Below are 24,763 nucleotides of genomic sequence, written 5' to 3'. Positions count from 1 at the left end.
TCGATGGATGGATGAGAGATTGATGGGTGGATGGATTGTTTGATAGATGGCTGAGTGAGGAAGTGGATGGATGGAAGGAGGGGTAAGTGAATGGACAGATGGATGACTGGGTGGGTGGGTAGCTGGGTAGGTGAATGGATGGGTAGGTGAGTGAGTGTGTGTGAGGCCACTGGCCAACTTACCACGAGGTTGCCGATGACCATAACAAGCAAGAAGACCAGCAGGCACAGTGACTGCCCAGACACCTCCATGCAGTCCCACATGGTCTCGATCCACTCGCCACAGAGGATGCGGAAGATGATGAGGAAGGCATGGAAGAAGTCCATCATGTGCCAGCGGGGCAGCAGACCTGAGTCGCTGATGCGGTGCCTCAGCTCTGAGTAGTTCTTGCCAAAGAGCTGCATGCCCACCACGGCGAAGATGAACACGATGATGGCCAGCACGAGCGTCAGGTTGCCCAGTGCCCCCACTGAGTTCCCGATGATCTTGATGAGTGTGTTCAGGGTGGGCCAGGACTTCGCCAGCTTGAAGACCCGCAGCTGGGGAGGGAGGGGTCCTTGTGAGGGGCTCTGGCTCCCACTGCCCATAGACACCCTCACCCCCGACAGCTCCTGCCTGAGAACCCAGGGCACCCTTAAAGGTCACCGACACCTGTTTCTCCTCATTTGTCCAAGAGCACACACTATTGCTTCTCTCCACAGCCTGAGGGCAGCTTCATTGGGCCCTGCTCTGGGAGTCAGGTCAACAGCTCCAGACTCCTCCCCCCAACCCACCCCTTCTCTCTGTCCCTACACCAGCCTCCTACCCACCTTGGTCTCACTTCCAGGAACCACCCAGTAGATTCCCCATCATGGAATGTCCCTCTTCCAGAACCTTCCTCATCAGGTATCCTTCTGGGCGAGCTCAAACCATCCCTGACTTGCCCAGTCACCTCCATCTTTCCCTCCTCTCAGTCATCACAGAGAAAGGGAGCTGGTGTTTAGCATTTATTGAACACCCACTGTGCCAGGCCTTATGTTTAGGATGGATCAGCTCATTCAGAACTCCAAATAACTACATGAGGGTGGCACTATTATTACCTCATTTGACAGATGAAGAAGCCAACCCTTAGAGGTGGAGTATCTTGTCTAGGTCCCTTGGCTCTTGGCAGTGGAGTCGGAATTAAAACCCACAGCTAGGCTTTCTATTTTGCCCCCACCAGCCTGCCTTCCTAGCCCCAAGTGAAGCCACTTCCTCCAGGAAGCCTTCCCTGACCTACCTCTAGCCCCATGCCTGGACCTCTTAGACATTTTGAACTCAAAGCATGGTCCACAGACCCATAGCTTTGACATCATCCGAGACCTACTGAATCCACATCTGCACTTTAGCAAGATCCCCAGGCAATTTGTGTGCACATTAAAGTTTCAAAAATGCAGATTCCAAAACCAGCAGGTAGAGCCTCAGCAGACTTGGTTCTACCTGTTGCTTGCCATGTGGCTTTGGGAAATTGTTTCATCTCTCTGAGTGTGGAGTGGGAATGTAGTAATACTAGCTCCTCTCCTGGGATTCTATGAGGACTAAAGGGGGCATGGTGAATCATAAAGGGCTTTGCAAATCATCAGGATGGATGGGCACCCCAATTGCCCCTCTGGAGGGAGGGCTATCTCCCTCTGTCTTGCCCACCTCTGTGTCCCCCACATCACCAGCACTGGGGTACGTAGCAAACAGCTGTTGGGTAAGGCATGAAAGATCACAATAGGGGTGATTGAGTGGTGACCTCGGAGGGGGTGTGGCTCAGTACCCCAGGCCCCCACCCACTCGTCCCCTGCCGGGCCCAGCCGTGTACCAGGCGGAAGGAGCGAAGCACCGACAAGTTGCCCATGCGGGACAGGCCCAGCTCCATGAGGCTGAGGATGACGATGATGCTGTCGAAGATGTTCCAGCCCTGCTGGAAGTAGTAGTAGGGGTCCAGGGCGATGATCTTGAAGGTCATCTCTGCTGTGAAGATCCCTGTGAAGACCTGGGAAGCAGCGGGAATCAGGGGTTCCCGACGTTTAGGCTGGAAAAAGCCTCTGGCAGCAGGGGCTCCCTGCCTCCTGACTCTTGCTCCTGTAGGGTCCCCCTTCTGGGCTGCCAGCTCTGACTGCGCCCAGAATCCCAGTGGGTGCCTGCTCAGCCATGGCCCGGTCCCTTGGGGACACCTCCAGCCCGATGCCTCCAGCCAACTCTGCTGTTTCCCAGGCATGACCCACCAGCCTGGGCCTCAGAAACAGCCAGCCCCACTGCAGGCTCTGCAGTGACTCACAGCTCTGGGAGGCACCTGGGATCAGGGGAAGCTGGGGTGGGCCTTGACACCACAGCTCCAGACTCCTTCCAGCCCGTGTGGCCACAGGAAGTTTCACACACGCCAAATACACACATTCCCACAAACACGCTTTCATGGCTCATGGCTTTTGCCCATGCTCTTCCCACTTCCTCCCTGTCCACATGCTGACTCTTCTCACTGTGATAACAACCAGCCACCATCTCTTGAGGCTTGACTATGTACCAAGAGCTGGGCTAGAATGCTTTGCATACGTTGTTTCTTTTAATCTGTCCAACAACCCGACGAGAAAAGTATCATTAACCCCATTTTACAGGTACAGAAACTGAGGCACTGAGAGGTTAAGTAACATGCCTGGGGTCAAGTAGCTCATAAATTTGAGAACCAGGAGATGAACTCAGTGCAGTCCTTCAAGATTTAGAGCAACCACTCTCCCTTCTAGAAATGTTCCTGAGGTGGGCAGGGGCTGGGCTTCACCTGGTTCACTGACTCATGAGTCCTGAGCAGCCCAGCTTCAGCCGGCAGAGACTCAAGGTTAAGGAGTCCATTGTGTGATGGGCCAGGCAGCCCCGACCGTGGCCTACGGCTCTGAGCTGTGTCAACTGCTATGGCAGGAGGGCGCATGGCTCTGGGAGGAGGGGATATCCCCTGAGGGTGCGGCTAGCAGGAAGTTGGTGCCTGTGTATCAGGCCTTCCTGGAGCCAGGTGGGGTAGGGGGTGGGGTTATCCTGAGGGTGGTGAGGAGGCTCTGCGTTTTCTGCAGGGGAGGCCTGAGGTCAGAGGGCCTCAGTAGCTGTGGAGGTCAGAAGCAGGGGCATGGCTGAGGCGTCTCACTGAGATCAGCACTCAGGAGTGGGGGTTACCTTGTCCTTGGCACCTGCCCTGAGGACACTCTGTGCTGAAAGGAGAGAAGGAGAGGCATCTGCACCTGTTGGTGGTCCCAGCACCAGCCCTTTCCCTTCTGCGGAAACGAGGCCCTGTGGCAGTGGGCTGGGGGGCAGGGGATTGCTGTTGGCCCAGGGAGGGCACTAGGATGGCAGGTGGGTGGGCACCTCTGCACTACCATACAGGGCACCACCCATCAGCGCAGCCCATGTGACTTCAGTGGTCCCTTTAGTGCTTGTGCCCAGAGAGAACTGTCCCTCCACCAGCTGGTATCTTAGGGAAGGGAGAGCCCCCGAAATCCTCCAGCCTGTGCTCAAATTCCTAGGCTGCCCTCACATGTGAAGAGGCATCCTTGGGTTCCGCCGCTTTCCCTGCACCCATAACTTTTCCGTCTCTCTGACCCCATCTCCCACTACTCTTCCAGCCACGCTTGCCTCCTTGCTGTCACCTCCTCAGGGCCTCTGTACCTGCTGCTCCCTCTCCCTGGATCCTCCCCTCCCCAACCCACAGGACTCACTCCCTTCAGGTCTCTGCTTAAAAGCCACCTAATCAACTCAACAAAACTTCTTAACACTTAAAATCGGGGCCCCGCCCACGATTGTGCTTATCTTCTTCCTTGCTTTATTTTTTGTTCCCTCATATGCCACCCTGACATACTGTACGGTAGCTGTGTGTTTGTATGTTGAGTCTCCTCTGGCTAGACTGTAAACTCCACAGTAGGAGGGACCTTTCTTGTCTTACTGTACCTGGAACAGTGCCCAGCCTATAGGCGGGCCATCAATATTGGCTGAATAAGCATGCAAGTGGTTGGGCCTTAGACCTCCTGCAGCACCCGGCTCCATGTCCCTGTTTTCCTGAGGCCTTCCCTACTCAGCAACGGCCCTCACCCAGCTGCATTCCCTGCGTTGGGCTTTGCAGAGAGCCCCTAAGGGTGGGGCCTGGATTTGCCCTTCCTTGCCCCCAGCCCCCTGGTCTCCCTGGCCACTGCCTGAGGATGCCAGGGTGAGTGTGTGCTTAAGACCCACGAGTGCTAATACTCATGTCTGGGTAAAGGAGCTCAGGAAAGATCCCCCACCTCACTTTGCCCAGGTTTGCAGTTGTTCTGGCAGCAAAATAGCAGATACAAGGTGGTGTTGGAAGTCAGCAAGAAAAAGACAGCAGAGGGAGGCTCTTGGGGATTGCCTTTGGGGAGGTGATGGGCAGAAGAACCAACAGCATCACCTGGAAGGTCTTCAGAAATGCAGAATCCTGAAGGCCCCAGACCTGCTGAATCAGAATCTGCATTGTGACCAGACTCACAGGTGATTTGAAGTTTGAGAAGTGCTCTTTCTGAGCAATGGTTCTTAAACTTGGTGCTCTTTGAACCCCCTAAGGAGTTTTAAAAATATTGATGCCTGAGTCCCACTTCCACAGATTCGAGTTAAGTTGGACTGGAGTACCCAAGTAGCGAGAGTTTTGTCAACTTCCCAGGTGATTCTAATGTGCAGCTAAGCTTGAGAACCACTGCTTTAGAAGTACATGAATTTTGGTGTGACTCCTTCCAAAGGATCACCACTGGCATTGTAAGGACATGAAATCAAGGCTGGATGGTTTAAGACGTGCAGAGAACGGCAGCCAGACCCGAGTTCCAAAGCAGGGTCTGCCACAGTGGGATCTTGGGCCAGTTTCCTCATCTCTCTGAGCCTTGAGTGTTCCCATATGTAAAATGGGGATAATAATAACACCATAGGTGGTTTCTAAGAGTTAGAGCTAATGGATGTCAAGTGGATACTGCCTAAGAGAGGGCGGTTATTGTTCTCATTGGCCTCATTTATTATAACTGCTGAAAACTCCAGGCCCAGGCAGGAGCTTCAGATACAAACGGCTCTGCATGATTTATAGGCTCACTGGGATCTAGCAGGCAGGCTGTGAGTGTGGGCACCCACCTCCCCTGACTCCTGGCAGGTGGTACACAGAGCCATCAGTGCTAATGGTGGCTTCCCAGGAAGTGGGAGGACTTTTGAGAAACCCCAAACTCTACTGACCTTGGCTAATGTCTTTAATGGGATCATCCTGTACACACTGTAAACTTGCTTTTGAAACGTAACACCTTGTGAACATCCTTCCACGCCATTTAAACATCATCTACAGCATCATTTTCTTTTTCCTTTAAAAAAAAATAGTTGTGGGATATTCCACGGTACAGATGTGCCGTAAGTAGTTTAACCATTTCTTTGTGATGGGCATTCTTTTGTCCCTATTAAAAACATTGCCAGGACTTCCCTGGTGGTCCAGTGGTTAAGAATCCTCCTTATAATGCAGGGGACGCGGGTTCGATCCCTGATTGGGGTACTAAGATCCCACATGCCTCGGGGCAACTAAGCCCACGCACCACAACCACTGAGACTGCGTGCTGCAACGAAGAGCCCTCGCGCCAAAACGAAAGATCCTGCATGCCGCAGCTAAGACCCCGCGTGCCGCAACTAAGACCTGATGCAGCCAAATAAATAAAATAAATAAATTTTTAAAAACCATTGCCATAATAAATATCCTTTCACATACATATTTTAAAACAACTTGCCCAATTATTTTCTTAGTATAAATTTCTGGAAATGGAATTGCATAGCCAACAAGCATTTTTAGAGATTCTGACACCTAACTGCTAAAAGATCCTCAGAGATCGGTTTTAACCAATTCCACGAACCACATGGGATAACTGTTCCCCTCATAAAAATGCTAATTCCTGTCCCACTAACCTTCCCAATCCAATAGGACAAAAGCCATCTTTTACTGTTGCTTTGTTGGACATTTCTTTGATTTTTGTATTTCTCCTTTTGTGAAATTGCCTGTTCATATCCTTTATTTGTTTTCCTATTATGGTGTTTGCCTTTTTTTGGTGTTGTTTATAAAAGTGCTTTATATATTAAGGGTATTATCCCTTTGTCTACTGTGTGCATTGCAATTTTCTTGGTTTGTCATTTATCTTTGTCATTGTACTTTCTAAAAATTCTAAAATATTTTAAGCATATAAACAAATATAGAATAATATGATGCGTCCTTTGTACCCACTACCAAACTCTACCAAATATTAACATTTTGCCATATTTGCTGCAAATCTTGTTTCATTTTTCCCTCAAAATAATAACAAAGAATTAAATAGCATTTACTATATGCCAGGTACTGTACTAGTGCTTTACATACACTGAATCACTTAATCCTCACAATAACTCTATGAGATATTATTATCTCCATTTTACAGATAGGGAAACTGAGATACAGAGAAGTTAAGTCACTGGCCCACATGATGGAACCTGACATGAACCTAAACAGTTGGCTTCTTCTGCATAGTCTTGATCACCACCTGCCATCGCAGGTAAAACCCATAGAACTACATTCACTCCAAGGTAATCACCATCCTGAATTTGATGTTTATCATTCCCATGCATGTTTTTACAGTTTTGATGCATAGTATTTTTGCATTGTTTTAAGGTTTCTATAAATGCGCCATGCCATATGTGTTCTTTTTTGCAAGTTCCTTTTATTCTTAACATCATGTTTGTGAGATTTATCCATATTGAAAGATGTACACATATTACTTCTAATTGTGCACAGTATTTCATTGTATGAAAACACCACAATTTATTTATCCATTTTTAAGTGGAAAGATGGACATTTAGATTGATTCCAATTTTCCCTGTGACTAACAATGCAGCAAAGAGCTTTCTTGTACATGTCTCCTTGTACAGACATGTGGGACTTTCTCAAGAATATGTATATCTGAAATTAAGTTATAGGGTATGCATATCCGTGACTTATCAGATACTGTACAACTGTTCCCTGAGATGGTTGTACCAAATTGACACTCTTACAAAGTGTGAGTTCCCACTGTTTCATATTGCCAACACACAGAAGCTTATTTTTGATTCTCTAATGGGTGAGAAATAGTATCTAAATGTTGATTTAATTTGCATTCCTCTGTGTTTCTTTTCATTTGCTTATAACTATCTGAATTTCCTCTTCTGTTATTTCTTCTGTCCATTGTTGTGGTTGTGTTTTTGCCAGTGGATTGTCCCTCTTCTCTTTATTGATGTGTAAGCATTCAATGTATATTCTGGATTCCATGTCTTTCCAGTTAAATACTTTTCATAACATCAATTTCCAGTTTGGGGTACTGATTTCACTTTGTTTACCATATCCTTTATTGTACACATATTACAATTTTTTTAACATAGGTAAATTTAGCAATCTTTTCTTTCATGGTATAAACTTTCTGTATGTTGGAGAAAGCCTTCCTAACCTCCAAATTTTAAATATTCTTCCACATTTTTATTCTAAAAGCTTTAAAATTTTATTTTGTTGCTTTTAGGTGTTGAATCCATTTCCCTGCAACTAATTAATGAATATGGTATGGGATAGGGATCTAATTTATTTTCTTCCATAGAGATAACCATTCTGGGGACTTCCCTGATGGTCCAGTGGTTAAGACTCCATGCTTCCAGGGCTTCCACTGCAGGGGGCGCGGGTTCGATCTCTGGTCCAGGAACTAGGATTCTGCATGCCATGCAGTGCAGCCAAAAAAAAAAAAAAGGAGATAACTATTCTTCCCAATCTTATTTATTGAATAGTCTGTCATTTTCCTATTGATTTATAATGCCATCTCTGTTATTTATCAAGTCTCCAAATATGCATTTCTTATTTCTGAGTTATTGATTCTGTAGTACTGGTCCGTTTTTCTATATTGCACCAATACTATAATGTTTCAATTACTATAGCTTTATAATATATCTTATACATGGTAGGGTAAGCTCCCCAGCTGATTCATTAATTTGTTTGATAGACTTTATTTTTCCATATTAATTTTAGGATTGCCTTTTCAAATCCCATGGGTAAAAATGTGTTGGGATTTTGATCAGAATTACATTAAACATCCAGGTTAATTTGGTAAGAACTGATATCTCTACAGTATTCAGAATTTCATCCATGAAAATGGCGTATCTCTTCACTAATTTATTCTTTTATATTTTTCAATGGTTTTGTAATTTTTTTCATATAAAATTTACAATCTTCTGCTACATTTATTCCTAGATTCCTCACAGTTTTTATTGCTATTGTAAGTGTTAACTTTTAGAAATTACTCTCCAAATGATCATTGATGGTGGCTAGGAGTAGAATTAATTTTAGTATGTAGAGTCTGTACCTACCAACATTGCTGAACTCTCTTACTGGTTCTAATTGTCTTTCTGTAGATTTTCTTGGATTATTTCTATAGATAAAAACATAATCTGGGAAATAACATTAGATCTGTTTTCCTTCCTTCTTTCTTCTTTTTCTTCTCTTACCACACTGACAAGGACTCCAGTATAATTTGACTCGAAGCAGGGAGACGGGAACAAAGCTAGAGCTGCAGCACAGCAGTGTAAGGCACTAGGTAAGAGGATGAGCTCTAGATACAAATGGCTTGGATTTGAATCTTGGGTCTTTCACTTCCTGGCTGTGTGACCTTGGTTAAATTATTTCACCACTCTGTGCCTCTGTTACCTTATTAGTAAAATAGGGGTAATAATAATACCATCCCCCTTACTGGTTGTTATAAAAAATTAGGTGTTCAACAAGTATTAGCTATGATTACCAGGATCACTTTGTGTGTTAATTTTTCAGACATAGGTTCCAGGAACACCCAGGTATAAATTTGAACTCCAAATCTGTATAAGGCCAAATTCATAGTCACAAGCTTCTGGAGGTTACTTGCCCCACCCCCTCACCCCCCTCCAGCCCTGGCTGAGACTGACAACCTTCCTTCTTTATTGTTTCCCAGGGTCAGTGTGTGGATTTTTTTTAGTTCACCATTTTACTGAACATAGGGTCATATTCTTATGTGGTTACTCAGTTCCAAACCCTGCCTGCACTGTCCCAAACACAAGTCCTGTCCCTGCGTGTTCACAGAAATCCAAGCCCCCAAGATTACTCAAATCAGCACCCCTCCCACCCCCTGGGGCAACTACAGAATGATTTCACACGTTTACTGCTATGGTTTTTAAGTCCCTCTTTGTTTTTGGCACTTGGGGGTTTTTGTTACTTTCTCATGAACTTTACTATGCATGTCAAAGAATGTTTGCTGTATTTTTAATTGTTTCATAGTTGTAAACATCTCAGGTTTCCTTGTCCACAGTATTGCTAGCAACAGACGTTTCATTTGCCTTTTACCTTTGTTTATATGATGGGCTAAACATTAGTGAAATCTATCAATCTTCTCCTTTACGGAATTTGTCTTTAGTGACATGCTTAGAAAGGATTTTTTTCACACCAAGATTATTTACCCATGCTTATTTTTGTGGTTTTGTTTCTTATTTTTGTGGTTTGTTTCTTTATTTAATATTTAAACCATCTAGAATATATTAACTGCAAGACAATCAAAACCTTACATACTAGCAATAAAGCTATCCAAACAGAACTAAATAGAGCTGTAATCCAATGACATGACCTATTACTAATAACTGAACCACAAATTTAACACAACTGCAATTCAATCACAACTTAATGCTCCAGGGAAGCCACCAGTGCTCTTCATCACCTTGACTGCTGCTCAGTCCAACCCAACGGTCACATTCCATTAAAACTGTATTCAACTGAAATCCTACGTAACCACCCTCTGAAGACCACCCAACACAAGGCAGGCACAATTGTGCCACGAGACTCCTACAGACTGAGATCTAGCTTTTCCTTCTGTTTGTATACAGAAGAAGAAAAGAAAAGCAGAATCACAGCAAAACGGACTCACATTTGTGAAAAAATTTGAATAGACCCTGTAGAGAACTATCTAGAGTTCTGGATATGGAAAGTAATAAGGGAAGAAAATCCTCACACTCCACAGTGTAGGAGACATGCCTATCTGTGGGGGCCACCTGTGCAGCTGGGACCAAGACAGGGCTGGGTCTGCAAGAGGAGAGAGCTTGGACTGAATGACCCCCTCCCCCAACTCAACCTCAGTGATGATCCCAGGAGCTCCTTTCAGAGGCCAGTGGGCTCTCTGCAGCCTTGCTCTAGGATCTTCTGCAGAAGGGCCGACACTTTGTTTACCTGGACAGAGCCAGTAGGACCCTGTCCCCCAGAGTCAGGAGACAACAGCTACATGCCCAGCTATGCCATCACTATGTCACCTCTCTGGCCTCAGTTTTCCATCTTCAGAGTGAAGAGCTAGGACTTGATTTGGTGTCAAGAAGAAAAAAATCAGAATTAGAAACCAGACATTCTGACTTCCAGGGACAGTCTCCTTAATAACAACAACAAAGATAATAACCACAGCTATCATTTATTTTGAGTGCTTATTGTTTATCAAACTCCGGGCCAAGCACATTATACACATTATCTTATTCAATCCTCATTAGCTTCCTATGAAGCTGATATTGTCATACTAATTTTACATTTATTAAATTCAACAAATACTTACTGTACCAATTACTGAAACTAAGTAATTTGCTTGAGGTCACATAGTAAGAGCTGAGTCAAAATTCAAATCTGGCTCTGCCTGATTTACTCACTCCATCCATCCATCCATCCATCCATCTATCTCTCTATCCTTCCTTTCCTCCTTCTCTCCATCCAGCCATCCATCCATCCTTTCCCTAAGAGAACTGCCTCTTTTTGCATACACTCTCCTCCTCCATTACTAACTGCCACACCTCACGTCCCCACACATTTCAGGCTCACCCTCAACTCACTTTCGTTTTCTAGCTTTTGGGCATCTTTATCCCCAACCTCTCACTCCCAATTACATCTCTCACAAAAGCTGATCCTGAGGCTCCTTCCACAAGGTCTTCCACAATGACTCCTATCTTCAGAAGATCCTTTCGTGTTCTGAGTCCCTCCTCCCTTACCCACGAAGGCTGTGCCAGCTGGCCAACAGCCCTTCACAACACAATGCCCATTTGAGAGTCAGCTGCCAGCAGCCCTTACCAGGTTTCCGACCTGCAGCATCTCCTCAAATTCAGTTGTCATGTTGTAATGCTCCAGTGCCATGAAGAGTGTGTTAATCACGATGCACAAGGTGATGGTGAGGTCGGCGAATGGGTCCATGACCATGAACTTCACTCTCTGCTTGATGGACATCCACAGTGGACAACACTCCCAGATCAGGTAGCGCTGGGCGAAGCGATTCCAGCATGGCGGATACTTGCGGTGAGACTCCAACTCTGGGTGGGAGGGGGCGGGGCAGAGAGCCAGTGAGCTGGTTTGTTTTTGTTGACCGACTCTTACATAACTCGTGGTATTCCAGAAAAGATGTATGACCTACCCAGGAGATGACAGGGCTGCTACATGACAGGGGGACAGAAAGAGGGGCAGGGAAGACTAAGGGAAAGAGTGGCCTATGTCCTGGCTCCTTACTCTGGGAATACGGGAAAAGAGGGCCACAGGGACAGAAAACCAGGATGGATGTGGGGAAAACTGGGACAAGATAGATTAGGACAGATGTGGGGTCTCTTGAGACAACACTCCCACATAGATTTGGGGACACTCAGGGGAGGTATAGGCTGAGACAACATCTGAGACAGGCAAGTTCAGATATAAGGACACCCAGGACCCTACCAGTAGGAACAGATGTGGATATCTGGGACATATCAGGACAGATGCAGGGGGGGGGATGCCTGGGACAGAAGTCATATTGGACAGGAGAGGACAAATCAGGGGGGTGCCAAGTTCAGGATGGACTGGATGTGAGGTTGCCTAAAGTGGGACAGACTTGGACAGATGTGGGATGCTTGGAATAACCTGGGGTAGATATGGGGATGGCTGGGATAAGCTAGAACAGGCATGCTTAGGATGGGATGGCCCCAGCAGACATGGGGTGCTTGCGAGAGGACAGGATGAGACCAATGAGCACCTAGGACAGGCCAGGACAGCTGTGGGAATGCTTGGAAGAAACACAGACATGGCTCCTGAGGATGCCCAGGACAAAACAAGCTGGAACAGACGAAAAGACACCCAGGACAGGCCACAGAGACTGAAAAGTCTGGGACAACTGTGGGGATGTCCAAGGCAGGCAAAGCAGCTGGGGTGAACTTGGCTCAGGCCCGGCTAACTGTGAGGGTGCTCAGACTAGAAGCGGGGAGTGTTTGGATGACACCAGGGCTGACCTTCCAGTACGCTGGTGAGGACGCTGACTGCACTGAGGGCTCGCTGCCGCTCTCCTGGCTCCTCGAAGCCATCCACACACGGAGCCTGGGGGTTCAGCATCTGAGGCCTGCCTGGCTCCTCCGACGGTGTGGTCTGGGTGTAACCGGGAGATATGCGTCAGCCTGGGGACGGGGGTCTGCCTGGATCTGGGGCAGCTGCCCCAGACTCAGGTTGGGGAGGTCACAGGGGGCCAGCATGGGGGTCTTGATGGGACACTGGGCGCTGGGCTTCTTTGCTCCCAACTCCCTCCCAGCTAACAACTCCCCTCTCGCCAATCATTATCTCCTTCATTCTCTTTTTTTCCTCACCATCTCTCAGTAGTGGTGATTCCTGAGTGTGGACAGGAAATTACATGTACCAGGTTCTTTTAACCAGATGCTGACATATACATTAGTACATGCAAAAACAATCTGGGAGTCTTAATTGACCCCAAGCTCCCCGGAGTCAAAAAAAGCTGAAAAAAAATCCACCATGCTCTAAGGTGACATTAATGGAAGCATAAAGCACAATGCTCAGATATAGCTGGTGGGAGCTTTTGTGGAGGCAGTTTGGCTATATCTACCAAGAAAATTTTAAATTGGCTCTGCAGTTCCTTGTCTAGTAATCAAACTTCATAAATAATTATACACGTGCACCAAAAATATGTATGCAACAATGTTCACTGCAGCATTGTTTCTAATACCATAAAAACAAAACAACTGATCAATAGGAAGAATATTAAAATCAATTATGGATACAGTCCAACTCCGGACTCTGACGCAGACAATAAGGAGAAGGAGGCTGTTACACATATGTTCCCATGGGAGCACTTCCAAGACAAACAGTTTGATGAGAAAACAAGAAAAAGATCTGGAAGATAACACACTAAATTGTTAAAGTGGCTATATCCCGGGAATGGGATTGTGTGGGAAGGGCAAGGACTTTTACTTCTGCACTGTTGGATTTGTTTTCAACGTGCTTGCGTCATTTTTGTAAGTAAAAGAACCAGGCCTACAAATGGAGATGGGGTGTGTCCTAATGAAGGGGGTGGCAGCAGACATTCCCTAGGCTCACTCAGAGCCCCCCACAGAACCAAGAGGGGCCCGCAAAGACTTCATGTCAGCATGGCCGTGCACGACCACAGTCCGTGAGCCCAAGCTGGGGCTGATGAAGGCACTGCGCTGTTCAGCATGCAAGAGCGAGGCTCTATAATCTGTCAGAGGGAAGACGGGCCTAGACAACGCAGGGTGGCAGAGCCAGGGCCCGGGGTGGGTACCAAAATGATCTGGGCTCAAGTTCAGGTCAGCTTTTGCGATTGGTAGGACTGCCCTGAAGTGTTGCCTAGGGAGGGAGTGAGCTCCCAGTCATTGAAGTATTCAAGCAGAGGCACCTGAGAAAGCTGAGGTAGCTGGTGGAACAGTAGTACCCTAGGTCCAATGCAACTACAAATCTGGCCAGCTTAACTCACAAGCATGTCTTAAATTCTCCCAACTTCTCTCCTTTACCATCTGTGATAGTTTGGGTTATCATTCAGCAAATATTTACCCTTTCCTCTCCCACTGTGACTGAAGCAAAATTCCCTGTCTTATTGGTGACACACTTGCTTTGGCCAAGGGAATGTTAGTGGACATAATGTGAACAGAAGCTTTGAATGTGCTTGTACCATTTGCCTTGCTCTTGTGCTCCAGTAATCCTCCAGGAAAAGAGCTTCCCCAAGTAGCTGCCACACTTTCAGCCCGGGACAAAGACAAGGGGAGCAGCCCTGAGCCTAACCTATAGTATGGAGCCAGACCATGTGCAGTCTGAGGCAGAGCTGCCCAGCCAAGGTCAACCTAGACCAGCCAAACCATGGTCAACTTGCAGAGAAGTGAGCGTGAGAATAAAGGCTTGTTGTTAACCATTGACTTTGGGGGTAGTTTGTTACACAGCAGCATTGTGGAAATAGTTGACTGATACACTGTCCTAGTGCAAGCTGTCATCATCTCTCTCCCAAAACTACTACAACAGCCTCCTAACTGGCCTCTTCTCTCCCCTCTATTCTCTACACAGCTGAAAGGGATTCCCTTAAAAAGTAAATCAGATCATGATAATCCTCTGATCAACAACTCCCCCCCATCTTACTCAGAGTAAATGCAAACTTTTCTATAGCTTACAAGGCCCTGCATAGCCTAAATCCTAACTCCTCAAACTCATTTTATATCCCTTTCTGTTTCCACCACACCCGGCCCTGCCTGGCCCTCTCATCCCTTAAACATGTTGAGCTTATTCCTTTTCAGCGCCTTTACACTTTCTGTCCCTTCTGCCTAAAACACAATTTTTCCACATCTTCGTGGCTGGCTCCCTAAAATCACCTGTTGGTCAATTTTAACGTCACCTCCACATAAAGGACTTCCCTGAATATTCTAACTAATAGCCCCCATTCCCAGCCCTCCCCCTAGCAACTTTCTATCACATGACCCTTACTGGTCCCTAGAAATATTGATCAGTTTACTCTCTGTCTTCCTGCCTACGATGCCAACTCCATGAGGTCAGAGCTCTTGTCTGTTCTGTTCACTGTTATATCCTTGGAGCCTTAAACACTGGCACTCTATGCAGAGGGCTGGCACTAGATAGATATGGGTTAAATGGATAAATACTTGGCACTCAGGGGCTTGGGTTAAGCTCTAGCTCTGTCCCTAAGATGATGGGGGCGGGGAGGGGGGGTGGATAGGAGGGAGAAGAATCTGTTCAAGGTGCCTCCCCCACTCCCTCTGCCTTTGGGGCCAGGCACGCATACAGACAGCAGGCAAAGTAAACCTTCACCCTCTGCCCCAAATTAAAGTGAGCCGTCTGTTGGGGCTGCCCCCTCCTGTGTTGATGAAGAAACCACTATGTGCCCGACACTGTGCTTTGTTTTCAGACTAGAACTGGGCACAGGTGTCACCAGGGACCCAGTTGAAGCAGGGAAGGCATCCCCAGGGGTCTACAGCCTGCTAATCTCTTTAACTTTTCAACATCTCCATCTTGGTCCATTAATTCCTTTAACTTTGCAGATAACCCCCTTGGCCTGCTAATCCCTTTAAGGTTATAAATGGGCCCCACAGAAGTGAGAATGGGTGAAGTCAGAGTTCCTGGTAATGAAGTGTTTGAACTTGGATTCCTCCTGACATGTGCAGTACAATGAGATGATTTTCTCCCTAATGAGATTAGGAAATTCTATTAGCGCTCCAGCTGCTGACCTGATTCCACAAGGTTGAGGCTCCAGGGCTGGACCTGCAGCAACTGGGAATCTGTGTTCTTGGGAAGCCAGACCCCCAACCTCCAGGTAATGGCCAGGTGGGTCCCCAGACCCACCCAGAAGCTATGGTCTGCCCCCAGTGCGTTCCCAGGACCCTCTCCTTGACTCCCTGCTCCAGAGGAGCATGAGGGCCCCAAGTCTTCACTCCTTCCGTCCTGCTCCATAATAACAATCATAGATAATAATAATAATTATTGAACATGAGGCAAGTACTGGTCTAAGCACCAGACAGGTATTAACACTTTTAGTCCTCGCCACCACCTTCTGATGTAGATACTATTTTTATTTCCACTTAACAGATGAGGAAATTGAGGCACAGAGAGATTAATTGCCTGTGCAAAGTCCCACAGCTAGAACAAGTGTCTGAGCTGGAGCAAAACAGGCCATCTGGCTGTGAGCCCCCTCTTCAGCCTGCCTCCACCTTCCTGACCAGGTTTCCCTGTCTTGTCCTACTTCCTCAGAAGGTCTGCCCTCCTCCACCTCCTGCAGGCCTCGGGGTCTGAGACCCACATTTGCCCTTTTCCTGGGTGGACTGCTCTGAGCCCTGTGTTGGGGGCAGGGGTCAGCAAGGGCACTCGGTGACTGGTTGGGCAGACATCAGCCTGTCATGGAATAGGCTGACTGAGTGATCAAAGCTCCGACTGGCCTCTCATGATCTGGCCCTCCCTTCCCGTCACCTTTCTGACAGTTGCTCCAACTCCCCTCCCCTTTACTCCCTGGTTTCCAGCCACACTGCCCTCGTGGCATTTCCTCCAATACACTAGGCATGCTTCTGCCTCAGGGCCTTTGCACTTGCTGTTCCTTAGGCCTGGAACATGTTTCCCCCAGATGATGCAATGACAGTATGTTACTACAACATTATCACCACATCAACGTACTCATGCGTGTCCTGATTGCTTTACGCATATTAGCCCATTCATCCTGGCTTCGATCCTGAGGTGGGTATTTTATTTTATTTTACTATTTTATTTTATTTTTTGGCTGCACTGCGTGGCATGCGGGATCTTAGTTCCCTGAGCAGGGATCAAACCTGCGCCCCCTGCAGTGGCAGTGTGGAGTCTTAACCACTGGACCACCAGGGAAGTCCCTGAGGTGGGTATTTTAAATCCATTTTACAGACAAGAGACCTGAGGCACACAGAAATAAAATAACTTGCTCACAGCCATCCAGCTGGTAAGCAAACCCCATCCGTCTCCAGAATCTGGGTGCTAACCCCTCTGCTATACCACCCCTCACCTGGTTCCCCCCTCCTTGCCTCCTTCAGGTCATTGTTTAAATGCCTTGTAATAAGGGGGTTTCCCTTTCCCTCTTCCCCACTTTTGTCCTCCCACAGTACTTAGAGCTTGGGCTAATATTACTTGACATTTATCAGTTTGTAAAGTGCTGAAATATTTTGAACTTGACGAATAACTGTTGCCCAGAAGCTCAGAAGTGTTCCCTTGCCACTCTGGCCCTTCTCCAGATTGTCCATGATCTGCAACTCTCCAGGGCTCACACCTGGCACACACAGGACCTCTAGGGCACTGGTCCTGTGTCACCACAGCGTCTCAGTGCCCATGCCTTACTAGCTGCTAAATATTTAACTGTCATCCCTGTTTATCATCATTACATACCATATATGCATACATACACATTTTTCTTCTTTCTTTAACTTTTGTCTGTCTGGAAGCTCTAGGAAGCAGAGATTTTTTGGTAGGCTTATTCACCCCCAGAGCTCAGTACACAATAGGCGCTCAGTAAATACTTGGTAAGTATTTTTAGACCTGGCTCTGGTGACCAGTCTGGGAGATGGGACCTGCCTGGCGTTGCATGGCGGGGCGGACTCACCGTGTCCGGGGGGCGTTCCAGCATCATAGGGCGGAGGAGGCGGCTCCCTGGGGAGGCGGCCTCAGGGTCGCCTGCCCCCAGCAAGGAGACCACCCCGTTGCAGTCCACAGTGCTGTTCCTTTTGCCATTGAGGACGTGGCTTGGAGTTGAGGTTCCGGGACTGGGTTGTCCCTGGGCACTAGGCCGGCGCAGGGGCCAAGGCACCAGCAGTGATGTGCGGTGGCTCTCACTGTCCCCGGCTGTGCTGTTTTCATCATCTGCAAAATCTGTCTCAGAACCCATGTCCCGTCGGCGGAAGGTGAAAATGCTTCCATGGCTGGAGCGTGGCTTCAAGGAGGTCCTGCTGAGGCCATGGGTGATGCTGAGATGATTCTGAGGGCACACAGAGAGGGGACATGACCAAGACGGTTCTTCCCGTGCTCCCAGCTTATCACTTGTGGCTTTGGTCCCAGCTCAACTTGGGGCATTGAGGGCTTTTGTCAGCCACATAGGAACTGGATGGGCTGAGCCGGGGGTGCTCAGAGGAGGGGTGCAGCGTTAGAGGCAATCCTGCATCTTCTGGGATCTCTGCTCACCTGAAGCCTGTGCCTCTGGGGCTTTGAGATTGAAGCTTATCTGGGGGAGAAGGGGGCAGGAAGGCCCCTGCAGACAGGCCTGGCCGGAGCAGGGCCTGGGGCAATCAGTCGCGTCCCTCACTCATATAAGCACGTCCTTGAGCTCCTACCAATCCACACCATGGGGAGTCCCTCAGTCCCAGCCCCAATGCTGGGGACTTAGCTGAGGTTGGGGATATCCTAACACCCAAACCTACCTTATCCTTCTGCCCAGGGCTCCTCCACTCTAAGAGTGGCCATGGGAAAGAGGAGGGGCTGGGAGGGGGCTCAAGGAATATTCTCCTTGGGGAGCAACCGTGGGGGCTGTGACAGCACCAGGGGACTAGCATGATGGCCTTTTGATGCCGGATCCACCCTGAAAGGGCCAGAGCCACGGCCGGGGATTACCACTGCTCGGGGACCATCCTCCGAGTCGGACTTGGGGAACCTGTCATCCCCACACTCCTCCGACCCTGAAGACATTCGTTTTCTCCTCTTGCTCCTTCTCTCGTGGGAGGTTACTGCAGCCAAAGGGGACATCTCCAAGGAGCTGCGGGACACGGTGTCCACACCCCTGATGGTGAGGGCCTGAAAAACGGTGGATGTCTTGGTCATTGAGACATGATGCAACCTCAGGCCAAGGTAGGCCAGGCAACGCTCAGCACCTCCATTTTCCCCAACAGTTAAGTGGACTTGCCCACTCACCCCCAAACGAGTACATCATGGAGAGGTGAGCTCAGACAGACCCAGGATGTTTTGAGAAAGATCCAGATCCAGGGATGAAGAGAGTAGTGGCAGAAGTGGGCAGTTCTTGGAAGAGTGGAGTGTTGGGGCAGGTGGGAGAGGGGGTATTGATGAGTAGAGGTAGTGACAGAACTAGAGGGCAGGGGATCTTCGAGAAGGTTCGGCTGGTCAAAATGGGTGCTGCAGGATGTGGCATGGAGCAGTGAGAAGGAAGTGGATGTCCTTGGCCTGGCTTCTAAAAAGTTTGCTCTGCAGTTAGCCTCTGGCACCCACCATGTGTGGAACTGTGGCAGCATCGCCAGTGCTCATTTTCTGAGCCTGTTCAGGCCTCCGACCTTGGATCTTCCTCACTACCCCATCAGAAGGTATCCCTTGACTAGGATAAACTATGTCTATGGACACATGGTTCTCTTCTACCCAGCATGCACTAGGCTCACGGCGACCATCTTTAGCCAGGAGCTACCACATTTACCCACCTGGCACCACTATCACCCAGAAGACACCATGGTCATAGGGAAGAGCGTTCCTCCGCAGGCACCATACTCACAGGACCCACCTTTACTCAGCAGGCACCACTTTTACCTAGCAGGAACCTCCCCATGAACAGGCTCTGTCTTTACCCAGCAGGTGACAAATTTTTACCCAGCAGACACCACATTCACAGGAAATACCTACACCCACCAGACACTTGCTTTACCCAGCAGGTGCCAGCTTTACCCAGCATGCATCACTTACAGCCACCAGCTTTTACCCAGCAGGCGCCACACTTATAGGCATCCACAATCAGGTGAAGGCTTGTTCTGGAGGCTCCTTGGCCACACTGCTCACCCACCTCATGCTCTTTCTTGAGCATCTCCATGGCTTCCTGGAATCGCTTTTCCTTCTCCTCTGTCTCAGCGATGGTGGCTTGGTTTTGCTCCTCGTAGGCCATGGCAACCACAGCCAGGATCAAGTTCACCAGGTAGAAGGAGCCCAGGAAGATGACAAGCATGAAGAAGATCATGTAGATCTTCCCTGCAGACCTCAGGGTCTGGGGGAGCAAGGGGGCGGAGGTCATCTTCACTGGGGCCCCTTCTGGGTCAAGGTCATAAATCCCAAGTTGCCCAGCCTGGCTGTGCCAGGGATTCAAAAGGCCACAGCCTGGAGAGGGGGTAGAGCATGTCCCACCTATAGAGGGAAGTGTCCTAACCTACAGAAGAGAGTGACCTGCACACAGGGGGCAGTACCCCACCCATGGAAGGAGGCAGAACGTTTCAATTGACACAAGAAGTGTCACATAGGGTGGACCAGTGTTCCACTAACAGAGCATGGAGTATCCTATATAGAGGGCTGGGTACTTGGTCACCAGCAAAAGGAAAGTTTCTTTGCTTGCTGAGTCCCCATCCCTCAAACGTCCCCTGTGCCTCCTCTCTTCTGACCAGTGGGGAAGCTGCTGGGGCGCTTGTGACTAGTCATTTGTGCAGCCTGGGCCCTGGTGCTAGACACTGAGCCCATTCCTGGCAGCTGTCTGCTGGCCCCATGCACTCACGTACCTGCTGGTAGAGGCGCTCCCAGTAGTCCTGCGTCATCAGTCGGAAGAGCGCGAGGAAGGCCCAGGCGAAGGAGTCGAAGCTGGTGTAGCCGTGGTCAGGGTTCTCGCCTGCCTTCAGGCACCTGTAGCCCTCGGGACATGTCCTACAGCCAGACACACTGACTCTGTCCCATGCTGTGAGGGGTCCTCTGCCCCTGAGACGCTAGCTCCACAAACCTACTGCCACACTGCGGGGTCCTGCCGCCGTGACTTTTCATGCTGTGCCTCCCACCCGGGACACCATCTTCCTCTTTTCTCTACCCATCTGTATGCTGCTAGGCCTAAATCCAGCTCCCTCTGCCCATGTGACACACCATCCCAGCTGCTGTCTGCATTGCCTCTCCCCTCCCAGAGGAAGTGCCAAGGGCCTGGCTCAGCTTTCTTCCCTGCCTGCCTACCCCAGGGGAGCTGGGCACAGTGCAGACACACAGGGGGAGCATGAGGCTGAGGTGAACAGGATGGAGCCCAAGGCAAAGGTCAGGTGGCCGTGGTGCTGTGGGATGATTCTAGGGTGGATGGGCTGGGGCCCGGCCATGTCTGGAGGGGACAGCCTCTCTCCCAAAGAGGGAGCGATGGTCTGGAGTCACGAGTGGAGTGAGTGTGTGAGAGAGAGGATGGGGGCAAGGGGAACTTGGCAAGTAGGAGGATGCAGCCAAGGGGCCTCTGTGCCTTGCTAATGTCCTAAATTAAGAAATTAAGACTTTTTCTTTAGAGACAGGAAGGGCTCTGGAACTCCATATTCAGAGATGCGGGACTACAGCCCCAAAGAGCACCTCCCTTAGGTGAGCCTGTGTGACCCTCCCCATAACAACCTATGACACAGTCACATTGACCCAGGCACCAGTGTGCACAGGGCCCTGGAAGCTGCACGTGGCTACTGGGCATCTCTGGGTACCACACCCGGGCTGCAGGTCCAGGCCCTGCTTGCCCTGGAGGAGAGTCTAGGCTGCCGGTGGAGGCCATACTCACTCTTGACCTGATGGATGGATGAGGAGGGAGGAAGTGAAGACAGGAGGGGGTGGGTGCCGCCCTGGGGGGCTTTGGGAAGGGAATGGAGCCAGGGTTGGGCTAGTGTGGGGCCCTGCAGGGTTTCCTGGGCTGCCCCCCAAGTCCAGTCCCATCTTCAAGGCTCTGTTTGCCTTCCCTGAAGAGCCGAACCCCCATCTCTTTCTTCACCCCTTCCCAGCTGTCTCCCTGTGGAGGTGGGGGGCAGCTGCCATGGGCCTGGCAGGGAAGGGAGGCAGGGAAAGGTCTTGCTGTCCCTGGGGTCAAGGGCATAAACTGAAAGCACAGTCAGTTGATAAAGCACTGGGAGGAGACTCCCCCAGCTGGGTGAGGTGGCCCTGGGGGGGTGGGTGCTACGTACCCAGCGTCAGAGCTGTTCCCACACAGTAACACATCGGAGGTGCCATTCTTGAGCAAGTAGTTTTCTGGAAGAGAAGCATACAACGGTGAGAGGCACATGTGGCCCAGACTCCTGGGGATTCCAAACTGCACCCTGGGCTTTGGGGAGGTAGACACTGCTGGGGGTCTTCCGTCCGCTCCTCTGCCCTCTGCCTGACCTCTGCCCTCTGCCTGACCAGGTCTGAGGCAACTCTGGCTGATTCCCTGGGCTTCCTCTGGCTCCTCCTCCGACGTTCAGCTGCCAGTGTCCCCAGGTGGACTCAGGAAATCCCCACAGGGAGCTTCTGGACCCTGCCCCAATCACTCAGGGGGTCAACCTGGGTCAAGAGAGGCCCTGAACAGGAGGCAGGGGTTTGTTCAGACATGGCTGGGGCTGGACCAGATGAGACATAGGACATCAGTCCTGTCGCCTCCACTCTGTGACCATCCATCAGTCCCCATCACTCCCCACTACCTGCCTTAGTCTTAGGCGTCAGTTCTCCAAGTGTGGTCCCCAGACCAGCAGCAACAAGCATCAACTGGTAACTGGTTAGAAAGGTAACTTCCCAGAGCTACTGACTCAGAAACTCGTGGGGTGGGGCCCAGCAGTCTGTGTTTTCCAGAGCCTTCCAGGTGACTTTGGTGTACACAAACATTTTAGAACAGCTGCTACGTGGCCACACTGAATCACAAGCAAATTTACTCATTGAGTTTCCATCTATTTCTTTTTTCCAAAGTGGACTGCTGGTGTATGTTAGAGGCCTTAACTTCAGAACGGCCCTCGGGGTCCTTGTGGCCTGGAATCTGGCCTCATACCAGCATCTACCTTTGGTCTAGACTGATGGCTCTAGTCAAGAGAGGTGCTGGTCATCAGCCCGGAGGATGGAAGTGTAACCCACGGGGCAGTGAAACAACTCGAGGGGCTCACATGGCTTTGTACAATCACCGAGCTTGTCCTGCGGTGCATGGGTATGGACTTAACATCCTGACAAGGATCACTGAAGTCAAGTGACAAAGCCCATGCCAAGCTAATGGGGCCTCTACTCTGAAGCCTCACAAACTACCCCAGCTCCGTCCCCCCACCCTTTCCCAAGCAAAACCCCTCTCCCTGCTGGCAGGCTGGTCTCCTCACCCTTCCTGACCCTTCAAACATTGTAGCTGCCGTTCTCCTACCTACCTCTCCATCCTTCCCATTCTTCAAGTGTTATCTCCCCATCTAGCCCGAGAAGTCAGGAGGACAGGTGCTGAATCTGCTCCTCTCCTGTCCTCTCTCCCAGAGCCCCAAAGGGCAGGGGCTGGGATCCCTGACACGCAGTCGGGTCTCTGGGGGAGAAGGTAGGGCTTGGACGTCCTCAGAAGGAGGCCTGTGTGGGAGATGCTCAGCCCTGGTGGCCCCACAAAGCCCTGCCTGGGCCACAGAGCCAGTCCGCACCTGGGTCATTGAGGTAGATGTCCAGCGATTCCCAGACCAGGCCGTCGGCTTCCACGGAGCCGTTGGTGCCGCTGAGCACCGTGAAGTTGCGAACGCACTTGTGCCTCAGGTTGCCCATGAAGAGCTGCAGGCCGATGAGGGCGAAGACGCTGAGGCAGAAGACCGTGAGGACCATCACATCGGCCAGCTTCCTCACAGACTGGATCAGGGCCCCCACGATGGTCTTCAGGCCTGGGGGAGGCGAGGAGGAGCTCGGAGTCACCCACAGCACCCGTGCTCCCCGCTCCAGTGGACAGGGGCCGGGCCTGAGGGGTGCCGGGCCAGGGCGGGGCGATCATGAGGTGGGGGCAGGGTTAGGAGGCCTCTCCTGGGCTTTTCAGACCAAAACCTCCCTTTCCTCTGCTGCTGAGAGTCTGTCCTGATCCCCCTGGGGCAGGAGTCCAGTCTGGCTGTGTATTTTCAGAGGGGCCTAGTTCTCTTTGCTCTCCATAGCCAAATAAATGAAATAAGTATGGAGAATGCTGTTTCCTTGTGGGAGAAAACACTCAAAGCCCATCCCCCTCTGGTTGGTCCCAAGTTATGCCAGGCCTGTCCCTTTAAATGTAGTTCCTGGAAAGGAGACAGAGGGCCAGGCCCCCTCCAGGGCAATGGACAGCCTTGGCCTTGATCCTGAGATGGGGAGTGACACAGCCATTCTTGGTAGGGGAATGTGGTGTGTGCACTGGGGAGGTTGGCGGGGGGGTCTGGCTAAGGCCATGGTGGGTGACGTCCTAAGGGGCCTGCTCTGGCTCAGGCCCCACTTTTGGGAAAGGCACAGGGGTACCTGTTTTGTATTTTCCTCCTCTGCCCTGTCCCCCTGGGACCCATACCCATCCATCCCACCCCCCAAAGCTAAGAGGCCGTGATCTGTTAGTTGCACAGCCCAGCTCCCTGCAGAAGCCAGCGCCGCACAGAAAAGCACGTGTAGACGCCTTTGGTCTGACACTTGGCTGCGGTCCTACAGCAAGTTCACAAGTTCGAGCAGAGCATTGGGAGCAAGGGGGCTTCTCTGCCAGCAGCAGAGACTCACCTCCCACCCCTCCTCCCCACCCCCATCCCTCCTCCCCACCCCTCCCCACCATCAAAGCGGCCAGATCTCAGATTAAGCTCCATCCATCCATCGTCCAGCCGGTTAATGTGTTAGGAGCACCTGTGCGGCTGTGCCCGCAGCTGCTGTGCCCATGACTCAGAGACAAGGAGGCAGCGATGGGCAAACACGGGAGAGGGGAGAGGAAGTCCTCCCCACAGTGCCGCCAACGCTGCTGCCTGCCCAGGGCTTGGAGGCACTCAGCGTTCTCTGTGAAATCATCCTGGCAGATGTTGGCAACTGCCTGGGCACTGGGTGGACCTTGCAGGGGTCTGGGCCCAGAGTGGTGGAGGTGGTGATGGTGGTGGCGGGGTCCATGAGCCCTCTGTAGTCCAGAACTACGCTTCATCTCTAGCAGAGCTTCTAGGACCCTCGGTGGGCATCTGGTTCTCCTCGCCACGCTTGGAGACCCACCCGTAGTGTGGGGCATGGTGGGGGCAAAGTGAGGGGCCGTGGGCAGCAGCTCACATACCCAAATTAAACTCTGCCTCCAAA

The 24,763-nt window shown here is 50.3% G+C and overlaps 1 protein-coding gene across 7 annotated transcripts in view; it reads right to left on the bottom strand.

Moving 5' to 3' along the window:
• SCN5A (sodium voltage-gated channel alpha subunit 5) overlaps positions 1-24,763 on the bottom strand; it is an 86,333-nt gene that overhangs the window by 40,721 nt on the left and 20,849 nt on the right. For all 7 annotated transcript variants that reach the window (XM_061195300.1, XM_061195301.1, XM_061195303.1 and 4 more), the window contains exons 6-15: positions 23,143-23,373; positions 21,694-21,757; positions 20,290-20,431; positions 19,590-19,787; positions 18,422-18,601; positions 17,421-17,792; positions 12,298-12,430; positions 11,120-11,355; positions 1,826-1,999; positions 183-539 (exon numbers count right to left, since the gene is read on the bottom strand). In XM_061195300.1, the coding sequence (XP_061051283.1) occupies positions 183-539; positions 1,826-1,999; positions 11,120-11,355; positions 12,298-12,430; positions 17,421-17,792; positions 18,422-18,601; positions 19,590-19,787; positions 20,290-20,431; positions 21,694-21,757; positions 23,143-23,373 (2,087 nt within the window). The remainder of the gene's footprint in view (positions 1-182; positions 540-1,825; positions 2,000-11,119; positions 11,356-12,297; positions 12,431-17,420; positions 17,793-18,421; positions 18,602-19,589; positions 19,788-20,289; positions 20,432-21,693; positions 21,758-23,142; positions 23,374-24,763) is intronic.

Source organism: Eubalaena glacialis, chromosome 7 (assembly GCF_028564815.1).
Source record: "Eubalaena glacialis isolate mEubGla1 chromosome 7, mEubGla1.1.hap2.+ XY, whole genome shotgun sequence".
Classification (NCBI taxonomy): Eukaryota; Metazoa; Chordata; class Mammalia; order Artiodactyla; family Balaenidae; genus Eubalaena; species Eubalaena glacialis.
The sequence above is the reverse complement of the archived record's forward strand: the minus strand, read 5'-3'. Positions and strand labels throughout refer to the sequence as shown.